At 44.2% G+C, this 20076-nt stretch overlaps 1 protein-coding gene across 2 annotated transcripts in view; it reads left to right on the top strand.

Annotated features, from left to right (window-relative positions):
* Positions 1-3993: 3993 nt before the first annotated feature.
* The window catches only part of zcchc2 (zinc finger, CCHC domain containing 2), a 28850-nt gene continuing 12767 nt past the window's right edge, over positions 3994-20076 (top strand). For both annotated transcript variants that reach the window (XM_069151251.1, XM_069151249.1), the window contains exons 1-4: positions 3994-5097; positions 9608-9728; positions 10429-10499; positions 19475-19546. In XM_069151251.1, the coding sequence (XP_069007352.1) occupies positions 4276-5097; positions 9608-9728; positions 10429-10499; positions 19475-19546 (1086 nt within the window). In that variant the 5' untranslated portion in view covers positions 3994-4275. The remainder of the gene's footprint in view (positions 5098-9607; positions 9729-10428; positions 10500-19474; positions 19547-20076) is intronic.

Below are 20076 nucleotides of genomic sequence, written 5' to 3'. Positions count from 1 at the left end.
AAGCTGTGGAACAAACTACCTGTTAGATATCAGGGAAGCTTCTTAGTTCTTACTTTTAAAAGAAAGATAAAAAAAAAAAAAATATCTCTTTACTTTAGCTTTTAACTAGCTACTCTTGATACTTTCTTGCACTTGAACTACTGCACCTTTAAAATGCACTATTTTATGTTTTAACTCTATTGTGTTTAATTTCATGCATTTTACCTGTTTCTGATGCATCTTATCTGTTCTTATGCATTTTATGTTTCTTATGCATTTCATTTCTTTTCTATATTTTTAAATGTTTCTTTATATCTGTTTTTATGTGAAACACTGCATGTAATTATATTGCTGTGAAGCACTTTGAGCTGCATTTCTTGTATGAAAGGTGCTATAAAAATAAAGTTTATTATTGTTATTATTATCATTATTAGTAGTAGTAGTAGTATTACTTCGGTGTCCTCTGAATGACTGGGGTGATGTTATCATGTGGTTGGAATGATGACTGGATGCTAACAGCAGATTTGTCTTCGTTCAGCAGTTCTTCATTTTGTCTGCGCTGTCAGATGGATTTATTTTCTCTGATCTGTGCAGCAGTTCTCTGACTGAGTCCACCGCTGATTCTCAGTCAGACGTGATGAGCAGTAATCAACATTTGGCAGATTAATGAGGGTTGTTGTTTTTGTACTCCGGTGTAACGTTAAAATCAGCGACCCTCTCGGTTACATGTACCGGTACCGGTCCGGATAAACGAGCCCAACTACATGTGCAGGAGGATGCTCTGCACAGTGCTAATCTACAGACACAGAAATAGACCTTCAGTATGGATGAACAGGTCTTCCATGTTAAAATCTTCATTAAAACATAGGACCCAATGTCAATTTAAATCTATTTCATTTTTATTGCTTATCTTGTGTTTAATAGCTGACATGTTTCAAGTCCTTGTTTGATGTTGGGCAGCTCTGGCTGTTTATAGATGTGCTGATGATATACACCGGCCACTTGGAGGCAGCAGAAACAATTTATGAGCACAAGATTTTCCATATAATCACCTTTACAGCTGATTTTTCTAAAACAACAACATCTTTTCAGAGTTTCATAATGAGTTTCAGCTCAGTGAATAGCTGTTCATAATATGTTCATTATTTTTTGCTCACCTAATTACAATGTTCTCCCTCAATTACAAGCATTCAGTCAAGACTCTTAAATGTCTGAACAGGAGTCCGTTTACAGGTTTTTAGCTACAGTCTCAGAGCAACATGTGCACATTTTGTGATTATTGAAATGATGCACAGCTGCCCAAGAGAAATTTACCCAAAAGTCAAATTACTTTTTTACTATTCATGCACACGATGGGCCTCATTCACCACCTGTTGAAGAAGAAATCTCTATTTTAAACCCACTTCTGCAGTTTTGTTATTAATCATTGCACACTCAAGAGCATACTTATGTACATTATTTTTTTTATTTTTTTTTATTTTTATAGTAGACCTGGATAATGTGAATAAGGCTAAGTATATCACTAAAACAAACAATGAGCACATTGAAGAGAACATCTATTCACAAATATAATAACCTGCCTTTAGGTTTTACATATTATTGTTTACATGTTAAATGTTTCTCATGTTCCAGATCAAATCTACCGTCAAATAAATTCGTTCTGAAAAAGCTGATTCTGATTCTTCAGATGACGTGTTGGTCCATCTCAGGTTGCTCCAGGTAGGTTTGGCCACTTTTCCTGCTTCCAAAATATTACCAACAGGAACTGACAGTCGACTTGCTGCCTGATAGATCCCACCTCCTGACATGTTGTTGTGGTAACTAGATAATAAAGTGCAGCCTCTATAGGTGCCCTGTGTTATCCTACCAGTCACTATTGATGCTATCAAAGTGCTGACTCATTTTATGATGACACTGATCAAGGTCGAGTATCAATACTAACACATTAAAGATGATGTGTAACAAAAATCTTTATGTCTGTATGTTAACGCACGTGACCAACTTTTTGTTTTTGGGCTTTGACGCGACCTTCTTCTTTTTACACTACACATGTGGCACTGCACTATTTCATTCACACTCTACATCAGTTTAATATTTGCTTTAAATGCATTGAAACATCATGCAGTAACATTTTTAGAGCCTCATGAATGAAATTATTTTAATAGCTGTGTGATTATAAGAGGTGATGAAAACCTCCTGGTCTGGCCATCTGTTTGCCATTATTTACATTTCTATCAACTTCTATTTTCCTCATCAACTTCTGTGATTTATATGTGCTGCAGTTTCATGCCCCTATGGGGTCTGGCAGGGCTTTGACATATGTTGTATCTTAATTAGAAACAGCAGGCTTTGAATTTCAATGCACATCATGAATCTGATGGACACTTATTTTTATAAACCTTTTTAAGAACAAATATAAGGAAAAAAAAACCGTAAGATATTGGTGAATAACAACCTAGATAAATTAAAATGGCTATTGTGGGGCAATATCTCGTGCAAATTTCTTTTAATATTCAGGTTAAGATATTCAAATTAGGCTGAGATTTGGCCCATAATGTACTGTAACAGCTTGTGCAGTGTTAAACATGTTTTTATATAATCTCCTAGGTTAAACAATGTTATTAAACACATGTAAAACCCACGTAAGTTTTAGCAGCAACTAAAGGGTTAACTCACACATGCAGTACCGACGTTCACCAGAGGGGCGCTGTGGTGCACGTCGGGAGATCAAAGCCGTCTCCCTGGAGACGACCCTTCATGTCTCCAACAGCAGGTCATCATCTCCACCATGAAGAATCTCATTGGGTTGATTTCTGCTCTCTGCTGTTGAGGATCTTTATTTATTTGATCGTTAACCAGACCGACTCCGAAGGAAGAAGTTTATTTAAGTCTGAGAAGAATCTCCGGTGAGTGACGGATGCGTTGCTCACAGTTATCCGTTGGTGCAGAGCTACAAAGGAGGACAGTTGTTTAGTTGGGCTAAAGATACCGATCAGGAGAGAAGAGAACAAAACAACCAGTCGGAGAGAAATATTCATTTGTTGATGAATATGATTTTACGTGGTTGATATCTGCGCTAGCTAAGCGCTGGGGGTTAATGCGTCGGGACCTGTTGAACCGAGCGGGAACGATGACGTCATGTTCTTGTTTTAGCGCCAGAAGTAAACGGTCAGATTGAGAACAGCTGTTGAGTGTGTTGCTTAGTAACGGTGGACGTTTAAATAATGTCTGTTAGGTATAAGTGATAGATGTCACTGAGACATGAGGACATGTGTGTGTGAAATATGTTGGTATGTTAATATTGACCATAGTGAATATTATATATATATATATATATATATGTGTGTGTAATACTATATTACTGGTCATTTACTGTTACACCAACAACAGAGTTTATAAATTATAGTACTGACATCGTATTAAATTCTGCTGCATGCAGATTGTTTTTGTTTGTATGGATCTGTGATGGAGACAGCGATCCCCAGAAACCTCCACAGAGCGCTGGAGCTGAGTGACCCTGTGACCCCTGATCATCTTTGGGCTTCTTGGATTCTCCTGCAGGAGCACCGAGGAGCAAAAGATTGAGATCAGAGTTAGTCTGAGAGCCTCCAGACATAAACTACCGGGTCGTAGACTGGAAGACAAGAGACTGAAACTGACTGACTGAGAAATACCAGTATTGGGGTTATTATTTGAATTTGTTATTTTTCTTTTATGCTGTTCCCTTGATTTTCTGCGTGTTAATAACTCTAATAAATTGCAGTTCAGTTCCTTGTTTTAAACTGCAAACATTTGCCGTGTTTCATTCACTCCCAGAGCGACCTAAAGACAGTCCTAAACTTAACACAGGAAATCTAGTGTGTTACACAGACTACACATATTTTTTTATTTTTTTTACTATATATGTAACCTGCTGTCCATGTTGTTCTCACCTACATGTAAAGTTCCAATAAATGTGTTGTCGTTTAAAAATAAATATAAAAAGAGAGGGGAGTTAATGCGGTATCATTACTGTTTGTTTATTGCGCTTTTATACTTTGAGTTTTCAAATCCACCAACAGCCGCCAGGTGGCAGCAGTGCGCTGACCGGACGGAGCCACTCTGCCGGAAATAAGGAGTAGAAGAAGACGGCAAGTTACGAAAAACCAGTCTCCGGGACCGTCAGATGGTCTCACCGTGAAAACACGAAGGACCGACGCGTCGCCTCGGTTCGGTTCGGCGGTACGAACCGGCGTCAGTGGTCGATAATGTGCCCTGGACCGTTTCCTCGGTGAAGCCTCTCTCGTAGCGCCGATAATGCTGAAAATGAAGCTACCGATGAAAACGGGCGAGGAAGGAGGCGACGAAACGGCCGCGGACGGACCACTGGATCGGCCGGAGCACCGACATCTTCCCCGGGCGGCTTCTCCCTCCTCGGTGTCCGACCGGCCGGAGGAGTCGCCCGGACCTCGTGTGGCTCCATCACCGCTGGACAAGGAGACCGTGTTCGAGTGGTTCGGCCTCCACCTGAACCCCGCCAGGCGGATCGAGTTCATGTGCGGGCTGCTCCATATGTGCCAACCCCTGGAGCTCCGGTTTCTGGGGTCTTACTTGGAGGATCTCGCCAGAAAAGATTACAATGTTTTACGGGACTTCGAGTTTCGGGCAAATAGCCCCGGCGATTTGGGCGTTTTAACGGACGCGGTTGACCCGGTGGTCCGGTCCAAGCTGCTGGTCTGCCTCTCCCTCCTCGGATCTGACAGCAGGGAATGTGCCGGGATACTCTTCCGGATACTGAGCCATGTAGAGCCGGCCTTGTTCTTCAAAAAATACGACTACCCGCTTCCTCCGTTCAGGGACCCCCACCTCCACCCCCATCACCCCCACCCCCATCACCTCCACCCGCCGTGTCCGGACGGGAGTGCGTTCGGGCGCTCGGAGCAGACGTGCGGCTTCTCCACCGACGACACCGCCGCAGGACCCCTGGAGCAGTTGGCGCTGCTGTTCACCATGGCCTCTCTGCACCCGGCTTTCCATTTCCACCAGCGGGGGGTTGTCCGAGGACAGCTCGACAAAATCGAGCTCGCCATGGAGGAGGAGAGGCGTCGCAGCCGGGGGAGAGACCCCGAGCAGGCGACGGTGAGCGGCGACGGAGCCACACTTCAAATGCTAAGCTAGCTGGGAACGTGTCCTTCGGGTGGGAGGGTCCGACGGCCGGAAGTTAGAAACACGTCTGATATACACGCGTAGATAATCGGATGGTGACACGAAGCTCATGCTGAAGTCCAAACTTGGCCAAGTGTGTTCGGTTCTGGCAGGAAACGTCCTTTTCTCAGCATTGCAGCACAGCTAATGCTAACAGAGCGAACACATGAAGCTAACAGAGCGAACACACAACCAGCCGGTCCACCTGCAGCTGAGGGCGGACAGGTGGTTTCAACCAGCCGGTCCACCTGCAGCTGAGGGCGGACAGGTGGTTTCTACCAGCCGGTTCACCTGCAGCTGAGGGCGGACAGGTGGTTTCTACCAGCCGGTTCACCTGCAGCTGAGGGCGGACAGGTGGTTTCTACCAGCCGGTTCACCTGCAGCTGAGGGCGGACAGGTGGTTTCAACCAGCCGGTCCACCTGCAGCTGAGGGCGGACAGGTGGTTTCTACCAGCCGGTTCACCTGCAGCTGAGGGCGGACAGGTGGTTTCTACCAGCCGGTCCACCTGCAGCTGAGGGCGGACAGGTGGTTTCAACCAGCCGGTCCACCTGCAGCTGAGGGCGGACAGGTGGTTTCAACCAGCCGGTCCACCTGCAGCTGAGGGCGGACAGGTGGTTTCAACCAGCCGGTCCACCTGCAGCTGAGGGCGGACAGGTGGTTTCTACCAGCCGGTCCACCTGCAGCTGAGGGCGGACAGGTGGTTTCTACCAGCCGGTCCACCTGCAGCTGAGGGCGGACAGGTGGTTTCTACCAGCCGGTTCACCTGCAGCTGAAGGCGGACAGGTGGTTTCTACCAGCCGGTTCACCTGCAGCTGAGGGCGGACAGGTGGTTTCTACCAGCCGGTCCACCTGCAGCTGAGGGCGGACAGGTGGTTTCTACCAGCCGGTCCACCTGCAGCTGAGGGCGGACAGGTGGTTTCTACCAGCCGGTCCACCTGCAGCTGAGGGCGGACAGGTGGTTTCTACCAGCCGGTCCACCTGCAGCTGAGGGCGGACAGGTGGTTTCTACCAGCCGGTCCACCTGCAGCTGAGGGCGGACAGGTGGTTTCTACCAGCCGGTCCACCTGCAGCTGAGGGCGGACAGGTGGTTTCTACCAGCCGGTCCACCTGCAGCTGAGGGCGGACAGGTGGTTTCTACCAGCCGGTCCACCTGCAGCTGAGGGCGGACAGGTGGTTTCTACCAGCCGGTCCACCTGCAGCTGAGGGCGGACAGGTGGTTTCTACCAGCCGGTCCACCTGCAGCTGAGGGCGGACAGGTGGTTTCTACCAGCCGGTCCACCTGCAGCTGAGGGCGGACAGGTGGTTTCTACCAGCCGGTCCACCTGCAGCTGAGGGCGGACAGGTGGTTTCTACCAGCCGGTCCACCTGCAGCTGAGGGCGGACAGGTGGTTTCAACCAGCCGGTCCACCTGCAGCTGAGGGCGGACAGGTGGTTTCAACCAGCCGGTCCACCTGCAGCTGAGGGCGGACAGGTGGTTTCAACCAGCCGGTCCACCTGCAGCTGAGGGCGGACAGGTGGTTTCTACCAGCCGGTCCACACCTATTCCTTTGGCCACAATCACCTTCAAAATGCTTTGTACAAAGTCACTAACCAGCTTTGTGGATCTCAGTGGACCAGCCTATTAAAGCTGGATCCAGATGCGGTCCGGACCGGTCTGTGCTGGATCTCCACAGCACAGACCGGCTCACTGACTCTGGTGTCTGCAGGTTTTCACTGCAACCCAACAGGACAGCGGCTGATTACTCAGTCACACATTGGTAGTTGCCCTGTTAAATACGTGATGTAACGGTTTTGATAACTTAGTTTTTGATGACCTTTTCTAACAAATGTTTTAAACTGCAGCTGAAAGATCAAATGTGAACAGTGAAAACCTCGACTGTCAAACTGATTCAAACTTCAATATAACTTGAATTCAGATTGAAGTATATTCATGGCTGACCGCCTCAGTGTGCTTTGTTAGAGAAATGCACGATAATATGAATGTAAACAACAGATCTGATCAAAAGTTGGAGTTCATGCTGCTGACATCATGACAGACTTCCACGCAGGGCCGAAAGCAGAATCAATATTTTATTATACACATAAGCTTTTCTACAAAAAGTCGTAACCCCTTTTTAATCACCAATATTTTAAACAGTAACTATCATTTAATGTTATTGTTTGCGGTTACTAATTACAATTACGTTTATTTTGTAATGTAATACTCTATTACATGTAACTTACTACCCAACGCTGCTAGTTAGTGACTCCTGTGTGCTACGTGTTTTATTCATTGGATAAATAAGCTGACGTGGTTTTTAGTTTTTTGTATTAATGTTAACTGTTTATCAGCAATGCTAATCAGGATTTAAGTTCCTAGACTCAACTTTTTGACTGCTGTTTCTGCTGTTGTTGCATCATCTAATTTCTGGTCTATGACTGCAGCCTGTGATAACAAACAAACATCTGACTTAATGAAATGGACGCATGAGAAGGACGTTGTTGTTCACCTGCCTGCTTGTTGGTAAATCAGTTGTTGTTTTAAATAAGTCGCGTGTTCAGGATTCATTGCATGTGCTGCTGAAACGTCACACCTGCTGGTGGTGTTGTGTTTTACCTGTTGCCAGCCCGCAGTCGTCTATTAGAGCTCCACATTTGGCTTCCATGTAAAGCAGCAGGAAAATCATTGATTGCACACAAACATGGATGTAGCATCCTTTTAGAGGGAAATGAAGAGGCCAGCTACCTTTTTTTCTGGTGAGCAGGTTTAGGGAGAAATGTGCAATTAATTCACTGAGCAAACCTCCTAACAGCACGATGTGAGAGGGTTCAACCATTTACAAGAATAATCCAGATAACTCGGTGGACTTGGTTTGTGTAACAGGCCGCACCGTCTGGGTTTAGTGCTCGCAAGCCAGAAAATCCAAATATGGCCCAAGAAGGGGCGCCTGGTGGGCGGAGCTAATAATGTGGGACAGGAAAGCCCTGGAACAACCTGCAGGACTTTGAAACACCTGTTCATCAAACTCTTCTCCTCTGTCTTGGATCTGACATTTAGTAGCTGTTAGAAGAAACTGCATTAATCTATTTAAGTATCCAACAATTGGTGGGTGTCTTTGTAGAAAATTTAAAAAAAAAGTCCCAGTCATTCTTCTACCACTGCTCATGGAGATCCATGAGTCAGCAGGTTTTTATATTCCCTCTAGTCTGGAGCTCGGACAGCCGACGTAACGGATCGGACCTGGTTCTTCCTCTCGGATTGGGTTTTATAACGCACGGAAGAAGCCATCGCAGTGTTTACTGACTCGGGGGTGAAGCAACAACAGGGTTATTGAGGGCAGATTGCATTATGGGTCCTCCGACCTCAGAGAGAAAACTGCTGGTGAGCGGTGTGTGTGTGGATTGTTTTGTCAAATGAGTACAAATGGAAAAAGCACCGTATCTGAAGTCATGCTAGGAATGCAAAGCTGTTATGAAGCCACTCAAGTGTCAGCTCCTCACCGACACGCGTGAACAACACCCCCCCCCCCCACCTCTGCGGGTCAGTCGCGGTGGATGAACCTCAACCTGCGGTGACGTCCTGCCGCTGATCCACACGTGTGGCACATGAAGCACTTTGAATGGATCACCTGAGATGTTGCTGGGAGTGAAGCGCTGTGATTTAACATAAATATGTCAGAGAAAGTCGTGTAACTTTCTGGGAGGCCATAGACGATGTTCAGGAAAAAAATGTCAGCTTCGGTACCAGACCAACTACTTTGACCTTTTTTTGGGTTAATTCCGACTTAAAGGACAACTTCACCCATTTCTAATTAACATTGTACGAAGTTGTGTGAAGCCTTTGTGTTGCCTGAGTCTTCCTCCTCTGAGAGTATGAAAATGAAAAACCCTTTCAGGGTGTGGAGTAATGAAGTAACACTTTAGCTGCCCTGTGTTTACACGGCTGATGTATCTCAGCTGCTTCCTGTGGTACTTGTGTTATGCTTGTATATTTGTTTTTCACATTTGTTTTTTGGTTTTTTGTCTGGCCTCTCAACCTTTTAAGCGTTTTTTTACTTCCTGTTGGATAATTCATCACAGATTAATATGTTTACTTTGCACTGTTTATTGTTAGTCAGTGTGACCGTGTTACAGTTTGTGGAAAGCTGAAAAACATCCCAGAACACACTGGGATAGTTTCCCAATAGTCCCACCTCCTGCAATGCACCCTGGGAAAACCAAAACAAACCACTCTTGATGTGGGCGGTCCAACTTTTCATTGTGCTTTAGCTTACAAATTTATACTAAGAGGTTTTTGGTTGTTTTTTTTTAAGTTAAATGATAGTCAGTAAGGGATGATGCATTTTGGCAATGTGCTAACTATGAAAGCTGTTAAACATATTACATCATACTGTAATTTACAGGCAACGTTTCAATGACCCAGTTTGATCCAGCAGCTCACTCGTTGTGATTTCTGCTCTCCAGGAGCTGGTGAGTCCAAAGGTTGACTACCTTCCCTCCACGGGCCTCGGACTGGGGGAGTGTACGGCCTCCCATCCTCCCTGCCAGAGCCGGCGCTCCGGCCGCTGGGCGTCACAACGAGAAGGTGACTGGACGCACTGCTCATACTGTAACACTGCCGCTAATCTGCTTCATGTCTCACAGGGAACTGGGCAGCTGACTGGCTTCACTCTGCTAAAGTGGTCTCAGAATAAAGCTGCCAAAATAACAGGTTTCTTCCAGGACATCTGTTCCTGCACCCATTCCAGTTATAGCTATTCTTTTTTAATAATCATATTTTTGTCCATTGCTTGTACAACACTGTTTAACTTTTTTTGGATAAAAACTGAAAATCATGTAAACCCATATTTAATTGCAAAAAGACAACATAGTGTTTTTTGAAAAATATGTGCTTATTTTAAATTTGATGTTGTCGGCATTAGATTAAAAATGAGCTTATATTTTTCATGAAACAATACAATTAAATATGGGTTTAGGTGATTTGATTATGGCATTCTGTTTTTATTTACATTTTATACAGCGTCCCAACGATTTTGGGAACGGGGTTGTGTTCATTTGGTCTTGTGTTGTTTTGTGTATGTTTTTTTTTGTGTTGTGGTACAGCAACAGTAAAGCTCTTATACCATTTGTCTACATGTTCTCCTGAAATTACTGATTGGTATAAAGACCCCGGTAACAGCACAGGCCTAAATATTTGAGTAGGCTTTCAGTAGCCTCGCTGAGTGTTGCTGATGTCGGTGCTCTGAGTCCTAATAACACTGTTTTACTGCTCTGTGTTATTGCAGCAGTGCATATAGAGGGGATTGTGCTCAGGGGCATCTCTCGGACCAGAATAGACAAGGAGTATAACTTTGAGGTAGGTAACAACGCCTCTCACACACACACACACACACACACACACACACACACACACACACTCTCACACTCACACACACACTCTCACACACACACACACACACACACACACTCTCACACTCACACACACACTCTCACACACACACACACACACACACACACACACACACACTCTCACACTCACTCACCCGCTGACTTACTTTCTGTCCCGCTGCTAACAACATCCTGTGTGCTCTCAGCTTTGGGTGATGGCCAATCTGCTGCATTCAGGAGATGCAAGGAGCAGTTAGCGCGCGGCAGAGTGGCGTGACAATAACATAAAATAATAAACTAAACTTCCAAACAACCACGTCAGCAGTGTTTACGGTCTCAACAGCTTTCTCCTGCTGGTGGTTTTGTGACTTCCTGCGGTGCGTTGTGCTGCTTCCACCAGTACCGGCCTTCAGATGAAGATCTTCTTCAGCAAGGTTCTGTTATTCAATTTCAATTCATTTTTATTTATATAGTGCCAAATCACAACACAGGTTATTTCATGGCACTTAACACATTAAAGTCCTTACAGCAAGACGTTACAATATTATACAGAGAAACCAACAATTCAACATTTCCCACATAAGCTAGGAGGGAAAAAACTCCTCTTTAAGGGAGAAAAACCTCCAACAGAGGGAAGAAAAACTCCCTTTAACAGGAAGAAACCTCAGACAGAACCAGGATCAGAGGTGGGCGGAGCATCTGTTAACAGAACCAGGATCAGAGGTGGGCGGAGCATCTGTTAACAGAACCAGGATCAGAGGTGGGCGGAGCTTCTGTTAACAGAACCAGGATCAGAGGTGGGCGGAGCTTCTGTTAACAGAACCAGGATCAGAGGTGGGCGGAGCATCTGTTAACAGAACCAGGATCAGAGGTGGGCGGAGCTTCTGTTAACAGAACCAGGATCAGAGGTGGGCGGAGCATCTGTTAACAGAACCAGGATCAGAGGTGGGCGGCCATCTGCCTCGACCGGTTGGGGTGAGAGGAGAGCAGAGAGAGAAAAGGACAGCATAGAGATAGAAGAGAAGAACTGTTGGTGGAGACGACAAGCGCAGAGCAGAGACATGCAGCTCCATGACGGGACATCTGGAAAAGAAAGAACAGAAACTACACGAGCGAAGGAACTGAATGGAGACAACAGATAATAAGTAGAAACTATGGGAGAGAAGAAGATGGTGAGGTATGAGTCAGTTAAAGAGTAGGAGGAAAGAAAAGAAGCTCATCATGTAACGAGGTCCCCCAGCAGCCTCGGCCTATAACAGCATAACTAAGGGTTGGTTCAGGTCTACCTGAGCCAGCCCTAACTATAGGCTTTATCAAGAAGGAACGTTTTGAGTCTAATCTTAAAGCTAGAGAGGGTTTCTGCCTCTCGAACACAAACTGGGAGCTGGTTCCACAGGAGAGGAGCCTGAAAACTGAAGCTCCGCCTCCCATTCTACTTCTGGAAACTCTAGGAACCACAAGTAGATCAGCGTACTGAGAGAGAAGTGCTCTGCTAGGATTATATGGTTCTATAAGATCTCTAAGATATGATGGAGCCTGGTCATGTAGAGCTTTGTAAGTCATCAAGAGAATTTTAAATTATATTCTTGATTTCACAGGAAGCCAGTGAAGAGAAGCTAAAACTGGAGAAATATGATCTCTCTTGTTAAGGCAGTTCTGGAGATTTGCTTTATGTGGTGTCTAAAGGACAAATCCTCATCAAAGATGACTCCAAGGTTCCTCACAGTTTTGCTGGAGGCCAAGACAATGTCATCTAGAGTAACTAAGTGATTACAGAAAGTGTTTCTGAGGTGTTTAGGACCAAGTACAAGAACTTCCATTTTGTCTGATATTTAGAAGCAGGAAGTTTTTGGTCATCCAGGCCTTTATGTCTTTTAGACAGGCTTCACGTTTTACTAACGGATTAGTTTCATCTGGTTTTATAGAAAGATATAACTGAGTGTCATCTGCATAACAATGGAAGTTGATGCAGTGCTTCCTGATGACATCTCCTAATGGAAGCATGTACAAAGTAAAAAGTATTGGGCCTAACACTGAGCCTTGTGGAACTCCATAACTAACTCTTGTTTGTCTGGAAGATTCATTGTTGACATGGATAAACTGGAATCTATCTGATAAGTAGGATTTGAACCAGTCTAATGCAGTTCCTTTAATCCTCGTAACGTCTTCTAATCTCTGTAATAAGATCGTATGATCAATCGTATCAAAAGCAGCACTGAGGTCCAGAAGAACAAGTACAGAGACGAGTCCATTATCTGAGGCTAATAAAAGGTCGTTAGTAACTTTCACCAGAGCTGTTTCTGTGCTATGATGAACTCTAAAGACTGAAAATCTTCAAACAGATCATTCCTTTGTAAATAATCAAAAAGTTGATTTGAAACAACTTTTTCAAGGATTTTAGAAATAAACGTCAGGTTATAAATTGGTCTGTAGTTTCCTAAAACAGCTGATCAAGAGTCGGCTTTTTAAATAAAGGTTTAATTACAGCCACTTTAAAAGCCTGCGGTACATAGCTGGTTACAATAGATAGGTTGATCTGATCTAATATGGAAGTATTAATTAAAGGGAAGACTTCCTTAAAAAGTTTAGTTAGGATGAGATCTAACAGACAGCTAGAGGATCCAGATGAAGAAATAATTCTAGTTAACTCAGAGAGCTCAACAGGAGAGAAATGTTCCAAGTTTACATCTGGTCCTACAGTTGCTTTCAGGGCTGCTGTTGCTTAGCAACACATCAGTGATGGTGTCAGGAAGGGTCGGCCCGATTCTCTCCCTGATAGTAAGAATTTTATTAGTAAAGAAGTTAATGAAGTCATTACTGCTGAGAGCTGAAGGAATAGAGGGCTCAACAGAACTGGGACTCTTTGTCAGTCTGGCTACAGTGCTGAAAAGAAACCTGGACTTGTTCTTGTTGTCCTCTATTAATGATGAATAATATAAAGTTCTGGCCTTATGAAGAGCTTTCTTATATAATATTAGACTATCCTTCCAGGCAGGTGAAATTCTTCTAAATTAGTGGAACTCCATTTCCTTTCCATCTTTCTAGTCGCTGCCTAGCAGAGCGTAGTTCTGAGTTGGACCATGGAGACAACTTCCTCTGGTTCATGACTCTCTTCTTCAGAGGGGCGACATCATCTAGAGTTGTAGCAGAGATACTGCAGTGTTTTCTACCAGATGATCCACTAGTGTGGGACTAAGATCAACATAGATGTCTTCCACTGCTTTAACACACGGCATCGAAGAGGATAAACATGTAACTGCTTCCTTAAACTTGGCCACGACATCATCTGACAGACATCTACTGTAGTGGTATTTATTCCCACATGCTGTGTAGTCCATTATTGGAACTTCAGATGTTAATAAGAAGTGGTCCGACAAAACAGGGTTTGGAGGAAATACTATTACATTTTCAGTTTCCATCCCATATGACAGAACCAGATGGAGGGTGTGGTTACCACGGTGACGGGGTTTATTTACATCCTGATAAAAGCCTACAGAATCTAATAATGAGCTGAAAGTAGAACTGAGGCTGTCGTTGTCCACGTCAACATGAATGTTAAAGTCTCCCACTATCATCACTTTATCTGAACTCAGCACTAAATCTGATCAAAAGTCAGAATTCAGTTAGAAACTCTGAATAAGGACCAGGTGGGAGATAAACAACAACAATACAATCAGTTTCTCTGCTTTCCAGTTTGGGTGAGAGACTAAGAGTCAGACTCTCAAATGATTTATAACTAAGTTTAGGCTTTGGATTAATTGATAAACTTGAGTGGAAGATTGCTGCCACTCCTCCTCCTCCTCCTCCTCTTCCTCCTCCTCCTCCTCCTCCTCCTCCTCTTCCTCCTCCTCCTCCTCCTGAATCTCTAGGAATATGATAATTAATATGACCGGGAGGAGTGGCTTCATTAATCCTAACATATTCTTCCTGTTGCAGCCAGGTCTCTGTGAGACAGAGTAAATCAATCTGATGATCAGTTATCAAGTCATTTACTAACAGAGATTTAGACCAGAGAGATCTCATATTTAATAGTCCGCTTTTAATTGTCACATTTTTTTGATCCATTAATTTGGTAAGATCCATTTTTATTACATTTGTATTGATAGATCTTTTCTTGAGTTGTTTAAATGTAGGTGGTCTGGGTACAGACACAACCTCTACAGGATGTTGAAGGTTTTGGGTGAGTGACAGCTCTAAAGAAGCTGCAGAGGAGCTGTAAGACTGCAGCTCTGCGTCCTGGCCTCAACCCTGGATGTCAGGTTTTAGGGCTGTTAAGAGACATGGCCATGTTTCTAGAAAGAAGAGCTGCACCATCCAAAGTAGGATGGATGCCGTCTCTCCGGATCAGACCAGGTTTCCCCCAGAAAGTATTCCAGTTGTTAATGAAGCCCACATTGTTAGCGGGACATCACCTCGACAACCAGCGGTGAAGTGAAGACGTACGGCTGAACATATCATCACTGGTCCGGTTAGGAAGGAGTCCAGAGAAAACTACGGAGTCCCACGTTGTTTTTCAAAAGTTGGACACCGATTCAAGATGAACTTTAGTGACCTCTGATTGGTGTAACCGGGTGTCGTTACTGCCGACGTTAATAACAATCTGACTGGATTTATGATTAGCCTTAGTCAGCAGTTTCAGGTTTGATTCAATGTCGCCCGCTCTGTCCCCGGGAAGACATCTGACTCTGGCCCCGGGAAGACATCTGACTCTGGCCCCGGGAAGACATCTGACTATGGCCCCGGGAAGACATCTGACTCTGGCCCCGGGAAGACATCTGACTATGGCCCCGGGAAGACATCTGACTCTGGTCCCAGGAAGACATCTGACTCTGGCCCCGGGAAGACATCTGACTATGGCCCCGGGAAGACATCTGACTATGTCTGACTATGGCCCCTGGAAGACATCTGACTATGTCTGACTATGGCCCCTGGAAGACATCTGACTATGTCTGACTATGGCCCCTGGAAGACATCTGACTTTGGCCGCTGGTTTCGCTAACTTCACGTTCCGCAAAATAGAGTCTCCAATAACCAGTTGGTTTCTCAGCAGGTGTTTCACCGAGTGTGTAAAATCGGTTGGAGACGTGAAGGGGTCGGTGGTGAACCGTGGGCTTCTGCTTGGGACGATGCCTCCGTCGTACTGCCACCCGGCCGCCCGGCTGTTAGGATGCACACACATGTACTTCTAGTGTGTCGGAGCGCCAAGCAGGTTGTCACAAAAAACGAGTTCTTTCCGTCAGAGCTTCCAAACATCCAAACACAGTCATGAATATGATTGTTGCTCCTTCACAGGGCAGAAAATGCGTAAGACAGATGGAGAGGAGACTCGCGGTCCCGTTGGCTGGACCGAGCTCCGGCGGTCGAGCCAACAGCGAGCCACTCTCACTCTCCATCTGTTTAAACTGGAACAAACCACTGATGCTCAACACACACACACACGCACGCACGCACACACACACACACACACACACACACACACACACACACACACACACACACACACACACACACACACACATCGTTACACATCGTCACACATCGTCACACATCTTTATGCTGCACCTACGAGCTACACAGGCTGGTTTCATTCTCATCATGTGGTATAGTTTTTATATATATTCAATATATGGTCTTTTAGATGTGAAGATAGTTTATTCGCATGTTGATATTTTGGCAGCTAAATTGGACTTTAAGGTGCTTCTTTTACTTTTTGTGTCCATGAATGACCCCAAAATGTTGTATTTGCTGTTGCTCTATTCAAAAAAAAAAGTCTCATACTGCCACAGGGAGGTTCAGGTCAGGACTTTGCTCCTCATATCATTTCATATATAACAGTATTTTTGACTAAATACCTCAATATTGATTCTGCGACGATATTGTAGGGAGAACTATTGGTGATTTCACAAATTCTTTACACCATGTTAATATATGTTGATATAACGACTAAGTCGGTAAAGGCAAAAAATACAACGGCTAGAACAGTCTGACTAAGTTTTAAAACTCTGTTCTGGGTTTTCTCCGGCCAGGACCATCTTGGCCCTGCCCGACTCAGCAGTACTCGGACAAACATGAGGTTCGTGGGTGGAGCTGGGATGGGCTGAATGAAGCCCGGTCACTGAAACCTGCAGGCAGCTCACCAGCTGTCATGGCCCCCACCTGTCACTCAAAGGAGCTCCTCCCTTAATTATGCACACGTGTTAAGCCTTAATGGAAATTAGCTATCGAGACCAAACCGTTCTTTAGTTACAGTCTATAAATAGAGTCTGTGAGGATTGACTCTCTTTTGGAGCGAGCCTCAAGTGGCCATTTGAGGAACTGCACTTCAGCATTGGGTTGCCATTTGCTAAATGCATCCATTAACATCATGTTAAAAATGGACATTTTAAAAAGTGCTGTGCTGTTTTATTGGCATTACAATCTGCCAATCAACACTCTTGATTCAGTATTTAATGTTTTACTTTGTAATTGAGATTCAATTTGTCCTAAATTTCTAAACCTGATATTCCCTCAGCTGTGGTTGTGTTGGCGTTACAGTGAATCCACAGAACCAGTGAGGTTTGGATTTGTTTCTTTAAACCTCACTGAGTGGTGATTTGCATTGAAAACCTGCACTTGTGATTGTCTGTATATATTCATCTGATGTCTCCAGAGTCGTTGCATGTTGAGTTACAGTCTGCTGTTTTTGTGATACAACACTGAATGTGTAAGAGCATGTGACCGGTCACCCAGATGACTGTAATACTTTTCTTTCTCCTGCAGCCGCACAGACATAAAACATGTTGTAGCATTTAATTTGAGAGGAAACGTGTTGTGTTGAACTACAAACACACATGAACTGACCCATTGATCATACGTCATTGATGAGGCAGTGAAAACGCTGTCTGATGGTCCAGCTCACTTCATGAACATTGCTCAAGCCATCTGTAATAGATCTCAGCTTGTTCTGACCCATTTAATGTGTGTGTGTGTGTGTGGGTGGGGGGGGGTAAAGGTGGATGTAGTTCAGAGTGCCTGTTGTACGGCTCCTAACCACAGTAGTGTCGTCCTGTCTCTCAGCTGGTAACGAGCTGTTACCATCAGGACCCCCTGCAGTGATTACTGTTGTGTTTAGGTCCTACTGTTGTGTTTAGGTCTTACTGTTGTGTTTAGGTCTTACTGTTGTGTTTAGGTCTTACTGTTGTGTTTAGGTCCTACTGCTGTGTTTAGGTCTTACTGTTGTGTTTAGGTCTTACTGTTGTGTTTAGGTCTTACTGCTGTGTTTAGGTCTTACTGTTGTGTTTAGGTCTTACTGTTGTGTTTAGGTCCTACTGTTGTGTTTAGGTCCTACTGTTGTGTTTAGGTCCTACTGTTGTGTTTAGTTTCTTACTGTTGTGTTTAGGTCTTACTGTTGTGTTTAGGTCTTACTGTTGTGTTTAGGTCCTACTGTTGTGTTTAGGTCTTACTGTTGTGTTTAGGTCTTACTGTTGTGTTTAGGTCCTACTGTTGTGTTTAGGTCCTACTGTTGTGTTTAGGTCTTACTGCTGTGTTTAGGTCTTACTGTTGTGTTTAGGTCTTACTGTTGTGTTTAGGTCTTACTGTTGTGTTTAGGTCCTACTGCTGTGTTTAGGTCTTACTGTTGTGTTTAGGTCCTACTGTTGTGTTTAGGTCTTACTGTTGTGTTTAGGTCTTACTGTTGTGTTTAGGTCCTACTGTTGTGTTTAGGTCTTACTGTTGTGTTTAGGTCCTACTGTTGTGTTTAGGTCCTACTGCTGTGTTTAGGTCTTACTGCTGTGTTTAGGTCTTACTGTTGTGTTTAGGTCTTACTGTTGTGTTTAGGTCCTACTGTTGTGTTTAGGTCCTACTGTTGTGTTTAGTTTCTTACTGTTGTGTTTAGGTCTTACTGTTGTGTTTAGGTCCTACTGTTGTGTTTAGGTCTTACTGTTGTGTTTAGGTCTTACTGTTGTGTTTAGGTCCTACTGTTGTGTTTAGGTCCTACTGTTGTGTTTAGGTCTTACTGCTGTGTTTAGGTCTTACTGTTGTGTTTAGGTCTTACTGTTGTGTTTAGGTCCTACTGTTGTGTTTAGGTCCTACTGCTGTGTTTAGGTCTTACTGTTGTGTTTAGGTCCTACTGTTGTGTTTAGGTCCTACTGTTGTGTTTAGGTCTTACTGTTGTGTTTAGGTCCTACTGTTGTGTTTAGGTCTTACTGCTGTGTTTAGGTCTTACTGTTGTGTTTAGGTCCTACTGTTGTGTTTAGGTCCTACTGTTGTGTTTAGGTCTTACTGCTGTGTTTAGGTCTTACTGTTGTGTTTAGGTCCTACTGTTGTGTTTAGGTCCTACTGTTGTGTTTAGTTTCTTACTGTTGTGTTTAGGTCTTACTGTTGTGTTTAGGTCCTACTGTTGTGTTTAGGTCTTACTGTTGTGTTTAGGTCTTACTGTTGTGTTTAGGTCTTACTGTTGTGTTTAGGTCTTACTGTTGTGTTTAGGTCTTACTGTTGTGTTTAGGTCTTACTGCTGTGTTTAGGTCTTACTGTTGTGTTTAGGTCTTACTGTTGTGTTTAGGTCCTACTGTTGTGTTTAGGTCCTACTGCTGTGTTTAGGTCTTACTGTTGTGTTTAGGTCCTACTGCTGTGTTTAGGTCTTACTGTTGTGTTTAGGTCCTACTGTTGTGTTTAGGTCCTACTGTTGTGTTTAGGTCCTACTGTTGTGTTTAGGTCCTACTGTTGTGTTTAGGTCCTACTGTTGTGTTTAGGTCTTACTGCTGTGTTTAGGTCCTACTGCTGTGTTTAGGTCCTACTGCTGTGTTTAGGTCCTACTGCTGTGTGTGTGTGTGTGTGTGTGTGTGTGTGTGTGTGTGTCTGTCTGTCTGTCTGTCTGTCTGTCTGTCTGTGTCTCTCTCTCTCTCTGAGGCTGCTGTTGTCTCCCAGTCAGTGTAATGATGGAAGATGTCCTGTGCTGTGTTTCAGGTGAAGTGGTCGGACTCTTCTTCCAGCTGTGTGACCAAAACCCATCTGGAACTGGAGAACTTCCTTCTGAAGGTACCACCTTTTACTGAACGTACCAACCTGCTGCCATCCAGCCTCAAACGGCCTGAATTCTGGGAACTCCAACTGCTCGTACAGATGAGAGGAAGCCCAGTTCTTTACCAAAGAGTGATTCAGGATTCATGCTGCCTCCATCCTCATAATGTGATCACATGTAGACGAGTCTGGAAAATCTCTCATTTCCTGTAACTAGATTCATTTTGGATAACAAACTGGGACGTATTAATTAGCTCCTTCAAGAAATCTTGATTTTTGCGATCACAATGATTAACGCAAATTCAAGCAAACTCCGCAATATTTGCGGTGGTTTGCAATTTTTCTTTAATTAACGCGACTTTTCCGTAAAAAAACGTCAGCACAATCTGTGCTGAAAGTATCAATGACATAAAGTAAATCTTTTCAAGCCAAACTCACTTTATTAACAACAACTCCTCATTTACAATCAGAAAGGCTCTGCTGCTGTTTTCATCACCACATAAAACTATAAAAGCGATGTATTTTTTATGATTTTCTTTGGTAACTTT

The sequence above is a fragment of the Embiotoca jacksoni genome, unplaced genomic scaffold (assembly GCF_022577435.1).
Source record: "Embiotoca jacksoni isolate LCO1_2020_lvr unplaced genomic scaffold, fEmbJac1.0.p SCAF_17, whole genome shotgun sequence".
In the NCBI taxonomy this organism is placed as follows: Eukaryota; Metazoa; Chordata; class Actinopteri; family Embiotocidae; genus Embiotoca; species Embiotoca jacksoni.
The sequence above is the reverse complement of the archived record's forward strand: the minus strand, read 5'-3'. Positions and strand labels throughout refer to the sequence as shown.